This window comes from Lithobates pipiens, unplaced genomic scaffold, assembly GCF_037356315.1.
Source record: "Lithobates pipiens isolate NorthernLeopardFrog02 unplaced genomic scaffold, aLitPip1_a1.2 Scaffold_18, whole genome shotgun sequence".
NCBI classification, from domain to species: Eukaryota; Metazoa; Chordata; class Amphibia; order Anura; family Ranidae; genus Lithobates; species Lithobates pipiens.
Window position 1 is genome coordinate 374,854,809 of NW_027507758.1, and position 20,300 is coordinate 374,875,108.

Below are 20,300 nucleotides of genomic sequence, written 5' to 3' on the forward strand. Positions count from 1 at the left end.
GGCTGGGGAAAGTATTTGCTGACATTGGATCAGGCAAAGGCTTTTGATCGTGTTAACCATGGGTACCTGTGGTCGCTCCTTAATAAGTACAGTCTGCTGGGTGGATTTGTTGATTGGTTGAAAGTCTTGTATAAAGGGGCAGAAAGCTCTCCTCTTGTTAATGGTTGGGTTGTGCAGTCCTTTTGAGGTTGGCTCAGTAATGGCGGTGATCTGCATGAGCTCAGTAGCTATCCCGGGCCTCTGCTACCTCATTGGCCGAGACACAAGCTCCCGCTTCTGTCAGTCATAGCCAGTGAAGAGGGGGGCAGGGCTGAGCACATATGAGTACCCTCATAGCCAGCAGGTTGCTATGGTGGCACGCAGCAAAGAGAAGGGGCCAGGAGTCCCGGCAGGGAACCCAATAAGAGGAGGATCAGGGCTGCTCTGTGCAAAACCATTACACAGGAAAAGATGACATGTTGAGGTGTGTGTGTGTGTGTGTGTGTGTGTGTGTGTGTGTGTGTGTGTGTGTGTGTGTGTGTGTGTGTGTGTGGTATATAGTGATATATATATATATATATATATATATATATATATATATATATATATATATATATATATATATATATATATATATATATATATATATATATATATATATATAAATTTATTACACACTGCGCGATTCTGGCTAAAATGAGAATCCATGATTTTTTTTTTTTTTCCCAAGAATAATGATCACGGCGCTCGCGACGTAACATCGTAACGTCTTTCACATTGTACAAAAAATTGGACTAACTTTAAGGTTTTTTTATGAGTATTTTTTTTTTAAAGACTGCTGCGCAAATACAGTGTGACATAAAATATAACAATCACTGGCATTTATTCTCTAGGGTCTCTGCCAAATATATATATATATATATATATATATATATATATAATTATAATATAATATAATTGGGGTTCTAAGGAACTTTCTAGCGGAAAATACAGATTTTTAGTTTGTAAACAAGTGTCAGAAAAAGGTTTGGTCTTTAAATGGTTAAACTGACCTCATTTACACACAAGTTTATTCCTGTGATCTTAAAGATACGAGAGATACAATGGGGTTGATTTACGGAAGGCAAATCCACTCTGCACTAAAAGTGTACTTAGAAGTGCAGTTGCTGTAGATCTGAAATGAGGGGAATCTCTGCTGATTTTTATCATTCAATCATGTAAAAGCAAAAATGCAGTTTTTTATTTTCCTTGAATGCCCCCCCTCAGATCTACAGGGACTGCACTTGTAAGTGCACAGTGGGTTTGCCTTTAGTAAATAACTCCCAGTGTATCTCTTCTCTATCTCCCAGCACTGAGGAATTTTGATAAACATTACTGGCTTTTTTTTTTTTTTTTTTTGACGGCTCTGAATGGCTCTGCACTTTTCTCATAGAATCGAGGAAATGTTGGGTCAAGATTGTGAGGGGGGGTTGAATCAAGCTCACGATCTTTTAACTATTAATTGCGTAGCTCTAATATAAATTATATATTGCATGCATACCCTTTAAATTTTGTCTACCTCTTTTGTCACAGGCAGGTCTGCAGTCTCTTCATCTCCACTCAGACTACCTTCTGAGAATAGCATGGAAAAGTTGGGAATGCAAGAAGGTATGTTCACTAGGGCTGTATTTTCCACAGTGTCACTTGTTGGCCAGTCTCCAAGGAAGCACTGAGCCATACGAAATGAGCAAATTGTGATGGCTTTTTCTATGTTTCTTTTGAACATTCATTTAACCACTTCACGCCAAACGATGTACCCGTACGTAGCTGCCATAACCCTGGTATTTCTTTATCGTACGCCACGGGACACAGAGCCATAGTTATTAACTATATGGGTATATAGGCACCTTCAGGTGATGGACACTGGCATACCCAATAAAGGAAGTTCACTCCTTGTATAACCATTCCTCCTACCAGGAGTACATCCGTTTTTTCGCCTGTGTCTAAGCTGTTGGTCACGAGTGAAGATCTGCTCAACTGGAGGGATCCTTGCTGGATTTAAACAGCCTCCACAGACCGGATCCATCCAAAGTGCCGCTGAAGGACCCAGGGTATTGGTCATGCTTACATTACCTAAAACTTTTCCTGGCGGGGTGCTAATACAGGTCCAAGGGAGTGGAACCCCGATAAAAAGGGACCTGGTCCTTGAAGATTTGCTAAAAGCAGCCCACCGTGATGGGTGAAGGTTGGATCTGTCTGTCATCAGCAGAGTCCTGTGGCAAGGATAAGGTAAGAAGCCTAGGAACTGTAAAAGTCCACCTATGGTTTTTCTTCCTTAGGGAAAATTGACATGCCTTAAATCTCCACTAGAGGGAGTATATGCACATACCTTAATTTGCTGTCTTCACTTCAGCTCCGTGTCAATCTGTGTGAATTGGCAGCAGCTTGCAGAGGGGATTCCTCTTGTAGGTAAGATCTGCCATCTCACATTTCTCCCCCCTGGATGGACCAAGAGGGTTAGGGAAATCAACAGTTGTTGCTCCCCTTGCAATACACCCCCCGGAGGTCCTGGTTTTTGGCTCTAGAGGTTTCCCCCGCTCTACATCATTGTTAGTCTCTGCCTCTCTTCCCCCCGACCCCCTCGTGAAAGCTGATCACCTGGGACACAGGAGCAGTTGGGCACATAAGGGCTGCAAATGGGCATGGAAAGGATATTTTTCCCAGTGCTAGGCTGAAATTTTATTTGCAGCATTATACTGTCAGACTATTGTTCAGCGATTGGTGCATTTAAATAGTGCCTCTGCCTTTGTGCTTAGGACTATGCGTAACAAAAAAGACACCACAAAGACCTCAAAAAAGGTACCAAAAGATTCAGCCCCTGGCGCTGGGAACTCCAGCCGTGCCTCCACACTGTCATCTTCTCCTGAAATACCAGATGTGTCAAGCCAGGTTGAGTGATTGGAACCAATTGGTAGTGCAGCTGCTTCTCACATCTCAGCCCCTGTGTACATGACTGAAGATGCCTTTTCCTCCGCTCTGTTGGGGCTAGAGGGACGATTAGCGGCTTTAATCTCATCCTCCATCCAAATGTATAGGAAGCGTGGTAGATCCCCCTCCCCACCTTAGACCCTTTACCAAGGGAACAGTGGGTAGAGGATGAGGTGTTGCCCTCAGGCGATCAGGAGGAAAGACAAACAGATTGCTCCTCTGCAGAGGAAACAACGGTGGATGAACCCTTTTCAGCCTCGGAATCTGAGAAATTGCTGGTACAATCTTACGGAGATGGTTCGTTCTACTTTCAAGCTGTCCCTGAGTCAGCCATTTCTTCTTTGGGTTCCTTAAAACCTTCTCAGCCTTTGCATGCGTTTCCTGTCCATGCATTACTAGAACAGCTTATTTATGCTGAATGTGATCACCCTGATAAGCATTTTCTCCATCCAAAGAGATTTACAGTACTCTATCCCATAGAGGAGAAATTCACCAAAATATGGAATGTACCAGCAGTTGACACTGCTATATCCAGTGTGAATAAAAGTCTAACCTGACCAGTAGACAATGCACAAATGCTTAAGGATCCAACAGATAAAAGGTTGGAATTCCTGTTAAAATCCTCTTTTTCTTTGGCAGGTGCGGTTACTCAGCCTGCAGTCACTGCAATAGGCATCTGTCAATCCCTAAAAGACCAGTTCAGACAGGCTCTTAGGGAGGTTCCTGTACAGAAAGCCCGGGATTTGGTTGAACTACCAAGAGCATTATTTTTTGCCATAGACGCCATTAAAGATTCTATTCACCAGGCGTCCCGCCTTGCGCTTGTGTTAATACATCCAAAAGTTTTCAAGTGGTAAAAGTACTCTTGCCAGTTAAGAGAAAGCTTAAATGAAGGGAGTTTATTCTTTCTCGTGTATCAGGGGCATCTGCCTCTAGACAGTGGCGATGGCCTCCGCCGTCAGTCTAGAGGAAAGCCTAACTGTCAGGCCTAGGCACAAAAGAAGTCCCGAGGCTGGAAACCTGCAAAACAGAATTCTAAGCCTTATTATGAAGGGATACCCCCGCTCGCAAGGGTGGGGGGAAGACTTTTCTGCAGTTCTCAGAAGTCTGGCAAGAGGAAATTCAGGACAGATGGGTCATCTTCCTGGTAACTCTAGGGTACAAATTTAGAATTTCAGGAGTTTCCACCGTCTCGTTTTCTGAGGTCAAACATTCCCAATGATCCAGGGAAAAGGCAATCTGTGTCGGGCACTAGGGGCTGATCATACAAATCCCCACAGAAGATCAAGGTTTGGGGTTTTATTCAAACCTCTTTACGGTACCAAAACCGAATGGAGATCTCAGAACCATTCTAGATCTAAAGAATCTAAACCAGTTCCTGAAAATCCACTCTTCGCATGGAGTCGATCGGGTCGGTAGTTTCCATCCTACAAGGAGAACTTCTGGCAACTATCGACATTAGGGATGCATATCTGCATGTCCCTATATTTTCCGCTCACCAAAAGCTTCTGCGGCACGAGGTAGAATAGCATCATTTTCAGTTTTTAGCCTTGCCCTTGGGCTAGCTACAGCACCCCCGGTGTTTACAAAAGTTCTGGCCCCACCTCTAGCCAGGTTAAGGGCACAGGGCATAACAGTCTTGGTGTACCTAGACGATCTATTGCTAATAGACCAGTCGCAGCTTGTTTGGAGCAAAGCGTGTGCATTACAACCAGTTACCTGGAAAGGCTAGGTTGGATTCTCAGCCTAGAGAAGTCTTCCTTGAAACCGCTCAAAAGGCTGGAGTACTTGTGTCTGATCATAGACACAGTCCAGAAAAAGGTGTGCTTGCCTCAGGCAAAGATCAACACCATAAGAGCTGGTGCAGTTGGTCAGGTCAAAAAGAGATTCCCCCCCATTCGCCTTTGCATGAGGTTGTTAGCATAGATGGTGACTTCATTCGAAGCGCTTCCATTCAAGACTGTTGCAAAACAGTATCCTGTCTGCTTGGAACAAAATGGTTCAAGCTTCAGACTTGCCAATGTGGCTGTCCCCAAGCCTCAGTTGTGGGTTGGTAACCCAGAATCTGCTGAAAGGAAAATCCTTCAGACCAGTTATCAGGAAGGTGGTAAGGACAGATGCCAGCCTTTCAGGTTGGGGAGCAGTGCTAGAAAAGACAACTGTCCAGGGATAGTGGTCAAGAACCGAAAGGTCCTTGCCCATCAACATCTTAGAAATTCGGGCAGCCGGTCTAGATCTGAAGGCTTGGACATTCAGGTTACGGGGTTGTCCTGTCAGGATCCAATCCGACAATGCCACAGCTGTGGCTTACATCAATCACCAAAGGGGCACCAAGAGTATCTCACAGCACAGAGGGAGGTGAACCATATCCTAACTTGAGCAGAAAGGAATGTTCTGTGCCTATCAGTTTTCATTCCAGGAGTAGAGAATTGGCAGGCAGACTTGAGTCACCAGCAGTTGCTCCCGGGGGTATGTTCCCTTCACCCTGACATTTTTTGGGCTGTTTGCCAAAAATGGGGGCCTCCGGATGTAGATCTTCTGGCATCAAGATTCAACATGAAGTTGGTCGACTTCATGTCCAGGACAAGGGATCCACTCTCACGCAGGACAGATGCATTGGTGACCCTGTGGGATCAGTTCACTGATTTATACATCCCCCCCCCCCCCCCATTCAGTTACTGGCACAACATCTTTGCAGGATCAAGCTGGAAAGAAAGTCGATAATTCTTATAGCCCCAGCTTGGCCCATAAGGTCTTGGTATCCAGAAGTCTTAAAGATGGTGGGGGATCCATGGTCCCTTCCACTACATCCAAATCTACTCTCTCACAGGGGCCGATATTCCACTCTACCTTACAAACCCTAAATTTAATGGCTTGGCTATTGAAACCCACATTCAGAAGAAACGTGGACTTTCCAGGTCAGTTATCTCTACCTTGATTAATGCAAGGAAGCTAGCTTCCAGAACTATATATTATAGAGTCTGGCGAGCTTATGTTTCCTGGTGTGAGTCCAAGGGTTGGCACCCTCGGAAGTATAACATAGACAGAATTCTTGCTTTTCTACAATTAGTGGTAGAGATGAAGCTGGTCTTGAGTACTATTAAGGGCCAAGTCTCAGCTTTATTGGTCTTATTTCAAAGACCGCTTGCTTTACATTCTTTAGTCCAGGTTTTTCTGCAAGGGGTGATACGGCTTAATCCACCAGTCAGATCACCTTTGAACTTGGTTTTGTCAGCGTTACAAAAACAGCCATTTGAACAGATACAGCATATTCCCTTAGCCTTTCTGACAGGGAAGTTGGTGTTCTTGGTTGCTATATCCTCAGCAAGGAGGGTTTCGGAATTGGCTGCTTTTTCTTCTTCACTGATGGGCACTGATAAGTTGGCACCAATGAGCGAGCACTGAAGGGCATTGATAGGCAGCACTGGAAGGCTGCAAACATGGGTACTTATAGGCATCCCTGGTGGCAGTGGTAGGCATTGTCAGTGGGCACAGATTTGCATTTACCTGGTGGTCTAGGGGGGCATACGTCATGGTCCAGTGTGGATGGCCATCCTAGTCGTCCTGGGTGGGGATCCGAGGGGGGGGCTGCACTGATGAACAATCAGCACAGGCCCCCTCTGTCAGGACAGCCACCGATCAGCTCTCCTCTACTCGAGTCTGTTAGATGCCAATCAACGGCTCTTCCTGTTAACCAAGTGATCAGCTGTGTCCAATCACGGATGATCACGATGTGAAGAGCCTCCGTCGGCTCTTTACTGAGATCGGTGTAGCCGTGTGTCAGACTGACATTTTCAAGTCAAAGTGCACTCAACCAGAGCAGTTAGTGCTTCTTGGGCAGTGCATCTCCAGGCCTCCATGGCTCAGAACTGTAAGGCTGCAACTTGGTCTTCAGAACATACATTCACCAGGTTTTATCAGGTGGATGTAAGCAGGCATGAGGACATCAGCTTTGGACACAGTGTGCTGCAGGCAGCAGTATAGGATCTCAAGTCTGGGGGTGCCCTACGGGTTGTGTCTCCCTCCCCTGAAATAGCATTGCTATGGGACGTTCCATATAGTTAATAACTATGGCTCTGTGTCCCCATGCTGTACGATAAAGAAAATTAGTATTTTTCTAACAGCTTACCTGTAAAATCTTTTTCTTGTAGTACATCAGGGGACACAGAGGTACTCTTGGTAGGAGGGATTATATAGGGAGTGAACTTCCTGTATTGGGTATGCCAGTGTCCATCAACTGAAGGTGCCTATATACCCATATAGTTAATAACTATGGTTCTGTGTCCCATGATGTACTCCAAGAAAATGATTTTACAGGTACGTTGCCCTTTAAGAGCCCAGCCGTGGGTCTCGTGCGCGTCGCCAGCGGCACACTCGCGACCCGGGCCTGAGCCGTGGGAAAACGATCGGCGCCGGCTTCCCGCGATCAGCTCACAGAGCTGAAGAACGGGGAGAGGTAAGTGTAAACAAACCTCTCCCCGTGCTTCCTAGAGTGGCTGTCACTGATCGTCTGTTCCCTGTTATAGGGAAAGACGATCAGTGACGTCATCTGCCAAGCCACGCCCCCAACAGTAAACACACACACTTAACTCCTTCACTGCCAGTGACATTTTTAATCGCACTGATCGCTGTATTAATGCCAATGGTCCCAAAAATGTGTCAAAATTGTCTGACGTGTCCGCCATAATGTCGGAGTCACATTACAAAATCGCCGCCATTACTACTTAAAAAATTTTTTTTATAAAAATGCCATAAAACTATCCCCTATTTTGTTGACGCTATAACTTTTTTACGCGAACCTATCAAGCGCTTATTGCGATATATTTTTATTTTTACCAAAAATATGTAGAATACGTATCGGCCTAAACTGAGGAAAAAAAACGTTTTTAAATTTTTTTGGGGGATATTTATTATAGCAAAAAGTTAAAAAAAATACTGCGTTTTTTTCAAATGCAAATCGTTGCTCTATTTTTGTTTATAGCGAAAAAAATAAAAAACGCAGAGGTGATCAAATACCACCAAAAGAAAGCTCTATTTGTCGGAAAAAAAAGACACCAATTTTGTTTGGGAGCCACGTCGCACAACCACGCAATTGTCAGTTAAAGCGACGCAGTGCCGAATCGCAAAAAGGCCTGGTTCTTTAGCTGGAAAATGGTCCGGGGCTTAAGTGGTTAAGATAAAAGTGGTCTCCGCAGCTGATTCACAGCGGGATAACTTATCAGCAGAGGGAGAGGGGCCCTGCCCCCTCCCGCCATGCTCCGTGGTCTCCGCAGCTTGCTGGACCAGCCGGTAGCGGCAGAGACTATTGCGTCGGCTTCCGACTGAGGGGAAGATGCCTACTCGGCTCCATGGGATGAAACGCGCTCATAAGCTCTTAAAAGGAGAATTTTTTTTGTTATTGCATTTTTGTGTAAATATGAGATCTGAGGTCTTTTTGACCCCCCCAGATCTCATATTTAAGAGGTCCTGTCATGCTTGGTTTTTTTTTTTTTTTTATATATATTACAAGGGATGTTTACATTCCATGTAATTAAAAAAAAAAAAAAAATTTGAGTCATTTTTATTTCTAAGTGTCAAAATAAAAAATGTAAAAGTAAAATAAAAAAAAACCTTTTCGTCGCGCGCAGAAGAGAGCGTATACGTGAGTAGCACCCACATATCAAAATGGTGTTCAAACCACACATGAGAGATATTGCCGAGATTGTAACTCAAAACTGGTAACCTGTAGAAAATTTTAAGCATCACCTATGGAGATTTTTAACCACTACAATACAGGGCACTTTCGCCCCCTTCCTTCCCAGCCCAATTTTCAGCTTTCATCGCTCTAGCTCTTTCAGTGACAATTGCGCGGTCATGCTACACTGTACCAAAATGAAATTGTTATCATTTTGTTCGCACAAATAGAGCTTTATTTTGGTGTTATTTATTCACGACTCCGTTTTTTATTTTTTGCGATATAAGCGCAAAAATAGCGGAAATTTGGAAAAAAAACTATTTTATTTTTTCTATTTTAAAAGAAATCCAATAAAATCAAATTTTGTCATAAATTTAAGCCAAAATGTATTCTGCTATATGTTTTTGGTAAAAAAAAATCCGTTGTGTATAATAATTGGTTTGTGTGATCACGGACATATGTACGCAAATGATCATGTACATATGTGTGCAGGTGATCACGTACATGTGTGCAGATAATCATTGGGACATGTGATTTTAGTGGGACATATGTGGGGGACATGGTTTTATTATTGGGGACATGTGTGGGGACATTGTGTTGTGTGTGTGTGTGTGTTTACACTAGACTGATGATCAGTGAGTAAAAAGCTGTAAAAAACAGCTCATACTCACTGATCATCAGCCGGCTGCAGCGTTCTGCTCTCCTCTCCTCAGCGATGACTTCCGTGTGAGGAGAGGAGAGCCGATTGCCTAGCAACCGGCTGTTTGTTTACATCACATGACGGCCGTGATTGGACACGGCCGTCATGTGATCAGGAGGGCCAATCACAGAGCCCTCCTGCCGATCTAAGATGTGCCGTGTCCGGGTGACACGAGCACATCGGGATCGCGCCGCTGCACGGGCAAGCGCGCGCGATCCCGCTCCTTCTGATGGACGTTCCTGAACGTCCTATCAGAAGTAGACGGCTCCCACCTGGCCGTACATATGCATTGGCCGGGTGGGAAGTGGTTATGGGCAAAAGCAAATTTTAAAGCATGACATGTTGGGTATCAATTTACTCGGCGTAACATTTATCTTTCACAATAAAAAAAAAAAGAAATTGTGCTAACTTTACTGTTGTTGTCTTTTTTGAATGAAAAAATAAGTGCATTTTTTTCCAAAAAAAAAGTGCACTTGTAAAGACCGCTGCACAAATATGGTGTGACAGAAAATATTGCAACTACTGCCATTTTATTCTCTAGGGTGTTAGAAAAAAAATATATATAATGTTTGGGGGTTCTAAGTATTTTTCTAGGAGTGGTTAACTTGCTGTCCTCATTCCGTTGTACCTAAATTGGTGTGATGTCCTAATACAACCCTGTAACTCAGTTTATGCTTATATCATGTGTTAAATGCTATGCAAATCTGTATAAATATAGGGCAGATGCTTTTCATTCATTTTCAATCAAAAAGAGCGTAACTTTAGTTTCCATTTCTCAGCTAAGTTTTAAATTTCCCAAAAGATGTTGCACTACTTTTTACTTATATGTGGCAGGTTCAAATTCTGTCTGGTTTGTTAGTTCTTTTTCATTCTAACCTGTTTCTCAAAAATATATATATATATTTTTTTTGGAATTTATGATAAAATAGCCAGTTATTACCATAGCTCTGTATTTCAGGACAAAGCCCCAACTCTTTTGGCTCACAGAAGTCTTCAGATGTGTCCCTGACCTCTAGGTAACAAATGTTCTTTTTCCTTGAGGTTATAGCAGCAATGCCTTCTTAGTAATTTTAATGTATTCTACAAATGTGCAGGATAAGTGTGGGAAAGAAGAAAATTCGTAGCATGTCTGGGAAGCTGTCTCCACTCAAACCATGCTTAACTGGGGATAAAGAGCCAAACATTGATCTTGTAGTACAAGACTATTTACCACTGGTGAGCTATTTAGTATTTTAAAAATAAATACATACAATGAATAGTATCCCCTCCCACTTACACAAATTGTTGTTTATTTTCTCATATAGATAAGCTTGCAGTCTGCAGAGGGTTTTTTCAGCTTGAACAGCTCTTTCTCCAATATAGTGCAGATCTCGCTTCAACGGCTGCTTCGTACCTCCCCATTTTCCAGTCATCGTGGAAGCCTAAGCCCTGTGTCTGAGCCTTCCCCTTCAGAAGCTGGGGACTGTCTTAAAGGAGAAGCACAAAACTGTAAAGGAGGGTCTCAGCCTGAAGTCCCAGTGACACAGGAGAACTCTTTTCTCCCTGTCTACCCCTCATCATGCCCTGAAGCGCTTTGTCATCAAGCCGACAGTGGACGGGGATCTGAAACTGACCCATGTGATACCTCGCCATGTCCTTCAGAGGCAGGAGCAGAACTGGATGCAGATCTTGAAGGCTGTTCTTGGGCTACAGCTGTGGCTCTTGCGTGGCTTGAGCATCGCTGTGCAGGTTTCTTCACAGAATGGGAACTGTTGGCAGCCAAAGCAGAGGGATGGCTAAGGGCACAGACATTTCCTGATGGGTTACAGTTGCCAGCTTTAAAAGGGGCTGCCCGTCAACTTTTTCTCCTCCTTCGTCACTGGGATGAAAACCTTAATTTAAATATGCTCTGCTACAAGCCAGGTGATGTTTGAGATAATATTAATAGCTAAAAAAAAAAAAATACAATTACCCAGCACTGGTTGTTGGCCCATCAGACTGATGCTGGAACCCTTTTGGTGATGTTGGGGCACTAGTCAGTTTTTGTTTTTTAAATCAAAACCATTGTGAGAGCTGTTTAATAAGTGAAGAGGCAGTTTCCACATTTATTAGCTTAAAAAAATATAAAGTCTATACTTTTAATTTCCTTAAAACAATCACTCCATAGCAGTGTTCTTTGTACCCTAAAGTTTTAGGAACCAGGACAAAGTGGATAAGGAAATCAGTCCTTCTTCTTACGAGGAGTCCGTGTGGGTGGTGTGGATTCCAAGGGACTTGTCTCATCTGGTGGAACTCCGAGCCACAAGTGCAGCAAAATAGCTCCATGACAAATATGAAGAGCACCCGAGCTCATAGAGGTAGAGGGAAATGTGTTCCAGGACAGCTCAATAAGGCCAAGGATAAGGATCCTGGAAATAATTGAAAAGAAAGCTATAACCATGTTAATTTAATAAAAAAAAAAAAAAACACTAGGTGTCAATATACATACTTAGCAAGTCCTGGGAAGGCGCTAGTGTTTGTGCACCATAAAAGATATGGCAGTGTGTGGAAATACCAGACATAAAACTGATAGTGCAGAGAACGACTGAAGGTCACACCCAGGAAGTTACTGGAAAACAGGACAAAGATAATCTCTTAGAAAAAGTTAAGGAAAATAGGGCTTCAGGGGCTCATTTTCTACCACTTTCATGGAAATTGTTACAAACACTTGATTAATTATCCACTTCTATTATTAATGCTCAAGTATCTAAAAATAAAATCCAATTTGCCTGTTTTGGGAACAGTTTTAAAAAAAATGTTTTTAATATATTCAAATAAAACTATTTCTATTAAATGGTTATGCTTTAATATTACTTTCAGCGCTTAGTCTGTATGCTGTACTACAGAAAAACCTGTTGCTCTACCTCTAAATGTTTCTTAGACCTTGTACCCAGAATTCACATTTTTCCAATAGGTTGTGTGAATCTTGTATAAAAAACACTTATATGGATTGCAGATGTTCAACTATCACTCATGGGGTAGATTTTGGAAAACTATTATTGTTTGCACTTGTGAATCAGTTGCTTTCTTTTGCACATTATTTTTATTTATTTTTTGGTCTTAGTTCTGCATGTTTTAACTTTCAGGTTGTGCAAGCTCCTTTTAAAGACAAAAAAAAGCTTGGTAGCAAATCTGGATATATTTTATTTCCCAAATTTTTATTGAGAATAATAAAGTCAGAGCAAAATTCATTTACATAAAAGACTATCGCATTGGCGTAAGGTTTATATCAGGGGTGCCCAACCAGTGGCCTGCGACCCCCTGCTCTGGGATGGAATAAAATACTGTTATTAAAGGTAGGTTTATTACTAAAATCACGGTGTATATTTGGGCATATCTGTTCTGCAGTATTTACTGGGCTGCTTTCAAACTGATCCACAGGTGCAGAGAAGTGCACCTGTGGGTTACCTGCACTGAGCCATAAACTTCTATTATCTGCGAGTTTGGTGTGCTTTCTGCAAGTGCACCACACCTACAGGATATAATAGAAGTCTATGGCAAAGTGCAGCTAACCTGCAGGAAAGCCACAGGTGAACTGTGCTGCACCCGTGATACAGGTAAATAGTGCATCAGTGTGGATGCAGCCTTACGCCCCTTTCACATGGTCAGTCTGACCCTCTATTTACCTCTAAGGAGTGGAAGACGTAAATGGACTTGTGTCCATTTACAAACGCCTATCACCAATCCAATCCGCCATCCACCCATTATGGCCCGCGACCAGGTTGCCAAGTCGCTTAAGTGGCCCTTGCTCTTCAAAAGGTTGGGCACCCCTGGTTTATATTATGTAGCAGAGTGGTAAAGCACAGGGAAAATATATGCATTTCACTTTAGTTGAGCCTGAGGCCACGTACACACGGGCGGACTGTTCGCCCAACTTTGTCCGCTGAACAGTGTTTGGGCGGACAGTCCGCTCGTGTGTGGGCTTTCAGCGGACAGTTGGACGGACAAGGTTTTTTGGAATTTCCGAAAAACTGTCCGCTGAAACCTTGTTTGAGCGAACAGTCCGCCCGTGTGTAGGCTTGTTCGTCAAACAAAGTTGCGCGCATGCTCAGAAAGGATTTTCACGCCGAAAGCTATAATGCAGTGTATAGGACGTCGTATTTTTCGTCCCGTCGTACGTGCCGTTCACGTCATCGCGCACGGTTTCAGCAAACTGTTCGTCCGTCGTGTGTGGCCATGTCCGTCCATGCTAAGTTTGAGCGGACTGTTTGCCGAAACTGTTGGACGGACAAAGTTGGGCGAACAGTCCGCGCGTGTGTACGCGGCCTTACTCTCTCTCTCCAAATGCTATGTTGCAACATAGAAGGTGGGGGGGGGGGGGAAAATGCGTACATTTTTAGCCGAATAAGAGTAAGGCTTGGTTCACACATATGCAACGCTGGAACCAGCGCAGGTTCCCACTGCCCTATGCAAACTGCTGTGGGTGTCTTTTAACTTTGCATTGACACCCCCAGATGGATCACAATGCAAACTGCCAAATGGTGCAGGAATCGGATCGCATGGGTGGAAACACCCACCCATGCGATCCGATTCTAGTGCAGACCAAAAAAGGGTTCTGCACCATTTTGGTGGGAATTTAGCCATACAATCTGTATTTAGGGATTTCATTTGGCAAGTTAAACGTCCTCTTTTCTCCCTTGGCCATTCAGGGAATTGACTGTCCATACTGAGAGGCAACACAAGAGAAATTAAGAACTAGCATCTGCAGAGGTGGAAAAAAAAATCTTAAAATGTTTTAACAGAAAACTAGGTCACTGCCTTACAAATTTGAGAGTCAAGATTCTGTCTAAGCTGTGTCCAAGAGGTAAATCCCAACAGCCCTCACTACATCCATACAATGGAGGGAGATCTACCGGGGGTGAACATCAATAGTAATACGTTATCTTCAACAAACAAACAAAAAGGCATAATGAGCTAGTATGCATCACATACTGGCTCATTATGAAATACGTACCATAGAACGATGCCCTGCAGTGCCGCTCCCACAGCAGACATCTTTCATCTGAGTTACGCCGTTATTGGCCAGAGCTGCGATGACATCACTTCCGCGCAGGTGCCGCCAGTCACGGCATGGGTACTGAAGAACAGCACCAGTGGCCTGTTTCTTCAGTGTGCATGCGCCAATGTCAGCAGCAGCGCATATAGTGAATATCTACTAAACTGTGCACGTTTAGGGGATATTTACAGTACCTACAGGTCTTATTCTAGGCTTACCTGTAGGTACAAGTGGTGTAACAGAGTTTACAACCACTTTAACCACTTTCAGACCGGACCATTTTGCTGGTCAATGACTAGAGGTCTTTTTACAATTTGGCACTGCGCTGCTTTAACTGGTAATTGCGCGGTCATGCAATGTTGTACCCAAACAAAATTTGCGTCCTTTTCTTCCCACAAATAGAGCTTTCTTTTGATGGTATTTGATTGCCTCTGCGATTTTTATTTTTTGCGACGTAAAAAGACCGCAAATTTAGAAAAAAAATGATATTTTCTACTTTTTGTTATTAGAAAAATCCAATAAACTCAATTTTAGTCATACATTTAGGCCAAAATGTATTCAGCCACATGTCTTTGGTAAAAAAAAAAGTCAACTGTATATTTATTGGTTTGCGCAAAAGTTGTCACATCTACAAACTAAGGTACGTTTTCTGGAATTTACGCAGCTTTTAGTTTACGACTGCCTATCTCATTTCTTGAGGTGCTAAAATGGCAGGGCAGTACAAAACCCCCCCAAATGACCCCATTTTGGAAAGTAGACCCCCTAAGGAAATTGATAAGAGGCATGTTGAGCCCATTGAATATTTTATTTTTTGCCTCAAGCGATTGAATAATGACAAAAATTTTTTTTTTTTTTTTTTATTTTTTTTTTTTACACAAAGTTGTCAAAGGATATATTGCTCACACATGCTATGGGCATATGTGAAATGACACCCCAAAATAAATTCTGCTGCTTCTCCTGAGTACGGGGATACCACATATGTGGGACTTTTTGGGAGCCTAGCCGCGTACGGGGCCCCGAAAACCAAGCACCGCCTTCAGGCTTTCTAAGGGCGTAAATTTTTGATTTCACTTCTCACTACCTATTACAGTTTTGAAGGCCATAAAATGCCAAGATGGCACAAACCCCCCCCAAATGACCCCATTTTGGAAAGTAGACACCCCTAAATTTAGGGGTACACTAGTGAGACTCACAGGTAAAAAAGCACCTAGGCTGTCAGCGACTGTATCAAAACGCTACAAGAAAAACTGTTAGCGATCGCAGGGATCAGGCCTGACTCTGCGAACGCTGCAGTTATGCGTGTTGTGTTTTGTAAGTGATAGTGATCGATCGATACTGCACTTGGGTGGGCTGGTCTGGGCTTGGCGGAGGGGCTAAACGCAGGTGCTAGCAGGTATCTGGGCTGATCCCGCTAACAATGCGTTTTGGGAAACCTAAACTGCTGGCGACGCTAATATAGATCTGATCAGATACTATATTACTAAGGGAGGTGTATGCTTTGTGCGTGGGTGTTAGCGGTACTGGCACTAACCTGACGCTGCCTGGGGCGACGCAGACCTTATCTGACCCTCAAACTTATATCACCCGCCGGGTGATCAGGGGGTTAAACCTTTATTAGGTAATAAATGGCGGGTGTCCTGAAACTATAAAAAAATAACTAACCAACCAGCGTCACCTGTAACAGTTATATGGTGATCACTGGTGAAAGGGTTAACTAGGGGGCAATCAGGGGGCTTTATGCGGTAGTATATGGGGGTCCCTGGCGCTATAAAAAGCTGCGGCGAACCTAAATACCTACCTGCCTAACTAGCGTCACCTGTGACATTAATACAGCGATCAGAAAAATGATCGCTTATTAGGCTGGGTTCACACTGGAGCGATGCAGGAACGCCACGAATCCGCGGCGGGTTCCCGCATCGCATGCCTCCCGGCGGCAGTTCACACTGCCCTATGCGAACTGCTGGGAGTGTCAGTGAAATGTTAATGACACCCCCAGATCAGTTCGCATATCGCAGTGCAAACTCGGATCGCATGGTGTGAACACCCATGCGATCCGATTCTGCTGCGGACCAAAAAAAGGGTCCCGTGCGAATTTGCGGCGGGTGCGACCCAAATTCAGCCATACTATCTGTATGGCTGAACTCGAATTGCACAGAGATCGGATGTGATTTGCACTGCAGTGCGGTGCGAATCACATCCGTTCTCATAAACCGCTGCAATGTGAACCCAGCCTTAGTGACACTGGCGACGGGGGGTGATCACGGGGTTAAAGCTTTATTGGGGGGGTTAGGGGGGTACATTAGAACTAAAGGGGGCTAACCCTAACTGCCCTAACAGTTATTACAGTCACAAATGACACCAATGCAAAAAAAAAAAATATGCAATTGGTGTCACTGTGACTGGGGGGCAGGGGTAATTAGGGGGGTGATCGGGGGGTGTGAGTGTGCCTGGCATGTTCTACTGTGTAGTGTCGTGTTGGTGCAACTCACCGATCCTCTCTCCTCGGTGCCGGAACGAAAAATACCGACACGGAGGAGAGATTACATCACTTCCTCTGCCTGTGTTTACATTACAGGAGAGGAAGTGATGTCACGGAGCATTTCCATTCGTCGGGAGCGATCGCGAGGGGGTGGCCATGAATCAATTGGCCGCCCCCTCATCCCAGATCACTCTCGAACGAATACCGACCGCCGCAGGCACCGGGGGGCCCGATCGGGCCCCCCTCCCGTGGGAAGGCAGGGACGTATATATACGCCCATATGCCTGCCCGTGCCATTCTGTCGACGTATATCGCCGTGCGGCGGTCGGCAAGTGGTTAAAGGTGAAAGGCAGAGACCACCTTGGTCTCGAAGCAACCATGTTTTTGCATAAGGCTACATTCACACTCAGGCGCTTTACTGGCGCTACAGCACAAAAAATAGCACCTGTAAAGAGCCTCTCCAGTGTGAAAGCCTGAGGGTTAAAACCACCCCGCTAGTGGCTGACTAGAGCCGCTAAATATAGTGCCACGGATGCCCACAACGATCCAGTCTGAAAGTAGCATAAAATCAAATGAGGCTCCAAACAGAAGAACAAGGCTGATAACTCGGAGCCCCTTCTAGCCAAATTCATTGCCACAAGAAAGGCTACATTATAGGATAAGGTCAAAGAAATGTTAAAAAGAGGTTTGGGGGGGGGGGGGGGGGGGGTCTCTGCAACACCAATAATAGGTTTTAACTCCCACAGTTAAAGTGGGGCTGCACTGGGGGAGCAATGTCTGCAACCTCTTTCGTGAAAATACAAATAAGTAGCAAGAAGTTATTGAAAAAGTACAGCCGGCGTGGACACCTGACCCTTACTGGTGCTAAAGGCTATTGTACCCCAAACAGAAGGGAAGAAATAACACAGCCTGCTTAAAGTGATTGTAAATGTTTTTTTAAATAACATCCATCTCATACTTACCTCCACCGTTTTGCACAGTGTGGCCCCCAAACCTAGTCTTCTGGGGTCCCCTCCCCGGGGATGCTCGCTTCTCCTCACAGTAGTAAATCCCCTAGAAGCGCTCTCCCTGGGGGTTACCTTGCGGGTGTGCTCCCGAGTTAAGCATTTGTGTGCATAGACACAGAATGCTGGACTTGGCCCTGCATCATCAGATTTGATTCAACAGCAGCAGGAGCCAATGGCTGCGCTGCCATCAATCTATCCAATCAAGAGCAGAGAACCCCGGGCAGAGGTGGTGAGCGCATCTCTGCCGAGAGAACGAACGGGCTCAGGTGAGTAAAATGGGGAGCTGGTCAGTGTCAGTTTTTCTCCTTGATGCATTAAGGTGAAAAAAACAGGAGGGTTTACAACCCCTTTAACGCATGTAGTGAAACATGCAAAATTTCACACCAGTGAAACTAAGTCTTCCATGTTCAATGATAAATCTTGCAGGAAGTAGATTTATGAGTTTTAGGCATAGGCAGGATAGCCAAATCCACATGTCAGAACCTGGCATTCAACAGACAAGCTATCAAAGCCAATGACCAAGAAAAGAAGCATGGTGGTAGACCAAACCTTGGAAAAATAGATTTATTTTTTCCTTTTAATGATTTTGCCCAGTTATCAGCTGAAGAGACCATCACCCACTTGCAACAAAGCCTTCTGAGGCTGTTCCTGTAGTCCCCAAAACAAGGCTAGCATCCAGCACTATGTGGCACATAAATCTTGCTGCAGTGGGCACCAGCTGCATGCTATTTACTTGCGGTAGGACTAGGTCCTGCTAGATCACTTCAGGCTGTTCCCTTTTGCAGGTTTAGCTATATAAAACATTACAAAAATGCCTGTACTGTTTAAAATCCAGTAATACAGGGTACCACTGTGCTCTGCACATGCTCAGTTGCTCTATATTTTTAGGCACAATGCTGAATTTGTAGAGGCCAATCTGTTGACAGTTTAAAGGTTTACTGCTGTTCGGGGCTTCAGCAAGAATAACAACAATGTTGGAGGCAATTTACAGCACACACTCATTTTGGAAGCATAATTATTATTAATGTGGATTGTATGTTCCTTGCTAAAGAAAATTATTTTGATAAATTTTTCTGAGTAAAAGTTCCACTTTAGGCCAGTCAACTAAGTCTGGGAAATAAAAAACAGTGGCAAGCAAAGAAAGGGCTCATCCCCCTAAGGAATGGCTAGGAAGCTCAAACACTTTGTTAGTTCTTAAAGAAGCGTCTGATTATCCTTTAAAAAAAAAAAAAAAAGTAACCCCAAAACGTTTTCCGCTGTACTTCTCTTCGGGGGTCACAGGAGTACATTTACTATTGTAGTACTATGACACAGTCATCTGACAGGGCAGACCTGCTCAAAGAACCCAGGAATGCTCCACCTTTTAGTACATAGCTAAGAGTTGAAGCAAGGCATGACCTCCTTCTCTCCAGCTTGGAGGAGCAGAGTGAAAGGGCAGTTATTGTTCTCTGTGGCCTTCAATGCAGGTGGTTCCAACAGATATTTGGGAGCATTATAAAATACAAAATCTGTCTGTGCACAATTCAAGGCAAAACCCCTTCCATTTGGAGCTAGAGATTTTGCAAATAAAAAAGGATGAAAGTCCATTTAGAAATGAAGCTATACAAAAAACCCACAGTAGGCATCAGGTTAAACAGCACAAATAGTGCTGTGACCACTGGTCACTGCAGATAGCACTATGTGAAAACCAGGAGGGTGTCTGAATGCTAGAACCTGTGGTAGAGAAGGCTGCCAGGAGTTAACCCTTTCATGACTAAGCCTATTTTTGGAATTTGGTGTTTACAAGTTAAAATCCATATTTTGCGCTAGAAAAATACTTGGAACCCCCAAACATTTTATATATTTTTTTTTAGCAGAAACTCTAGAGAATAAAACGGCAATTGTTGCAATATTTTATGTCACACGGTATTTGCGCAGCGGTGTTTTAAAACGCAACTTTTTGAGAAAAGGGACACTTTCATGAATTAAAAAAAAAACTAAACAGTAAAATTAGCCCAATTTTTTTGCATAATGTGAAAGATAATGTTATGCCGAGTAAATAGATACCAAACATGTCACACTTTATAATTGCACGCACTCGTGGAATGACGACAAACTACGGTACCTAAAAATCTCAATAGGCGACGTTTTAATTATTTTTTTCGGTTACCAGGTTAGAGTTACAGAGGAGGTCTAGGGCTAGAATTATTGCTCTCACTCTGACCATCACGGCAATACCACACATGTGTGGTTTGAACACCGTTTACATATGCGGGCGCAACTTCCGTATGCGTTTTGCTTCGCAGGAGCTTTAACATTTTTTTAAAATACATATTTTTTTTTTTTTATTTGATCACTTTTATTGCTGTCACAAGGAATGTAAACATCCCTTGTGACAGTAATAGGTGGTGACAGGTACTCTTTATGGAGGGATCAGGGGGTCTAAAAGATCCCCAATCCCTCCTTTACACTTCAAAGTATTCAGATCGCCGTTCTCTGCG

The 20,300-nt window shown here is 43.8% G+C and overlaps 2 protein-coding genes across 3 annotated transcripts in view; one reads left to right on the forward strand and one right to left on the reverse strand.

Moving 5' to 3' along the window:
* Window positions 1–12,132, forward strand: part of VWA5B2 (von Willebrand factor A domain containing 5B2) — a 91,824-nt gene extending 79,692 nt beyond the window's left edge. For both annotated transcript variants that reach the window (XM_077487725.1, XM_077487726.1), the window contains exons 19-22: window positions 1,552–1,626; window positions 10,279–10,336; window positions 10,415–10,535; window positions 10,625–12,132. In XM_077487725.1, the coding sequence (XP_077343851.1) occupies window positions 1,552–1,626; window positions 10,279–10,336; window positions 10,415–10,535; window positions 10,625–11,233 (863 nt within the window). In that variant the 3' untranslated portion in view covers window positions 11,234–12,132. The remainder of the gene's footprint in view (window positions 1–1,551; window positions 1,627–10,278; window positions 10,337–10,414; window positions 10,536–10,624) is intronic.
* The window catches only part of ALG3 (ALG3 alpha-1,3- mannosyltransferase), a 37,231-nt gene continuing 28,306 nt past the window's right edge, over window positions 11,376–20,300 (reverse strand). Inside the window, exons 8-9 of the mRNA XM_077487727.1 lie at window positions 11,788–11,932; window positions 11,376–11,707 (exon numbers count right to left, since the gene is read on the reverse strand). Coding sequence (XP_077343853.1) covers window positions 11,521–11,707; window positions 11,788–11,932 — 332 coding nt within the window. The 3' untranslated portion in view covers window positions 11,376–11,520. The remainder of the gene's footprint in view (window positions 11,708–11,787; window positions 11,933–20,300) is intronic.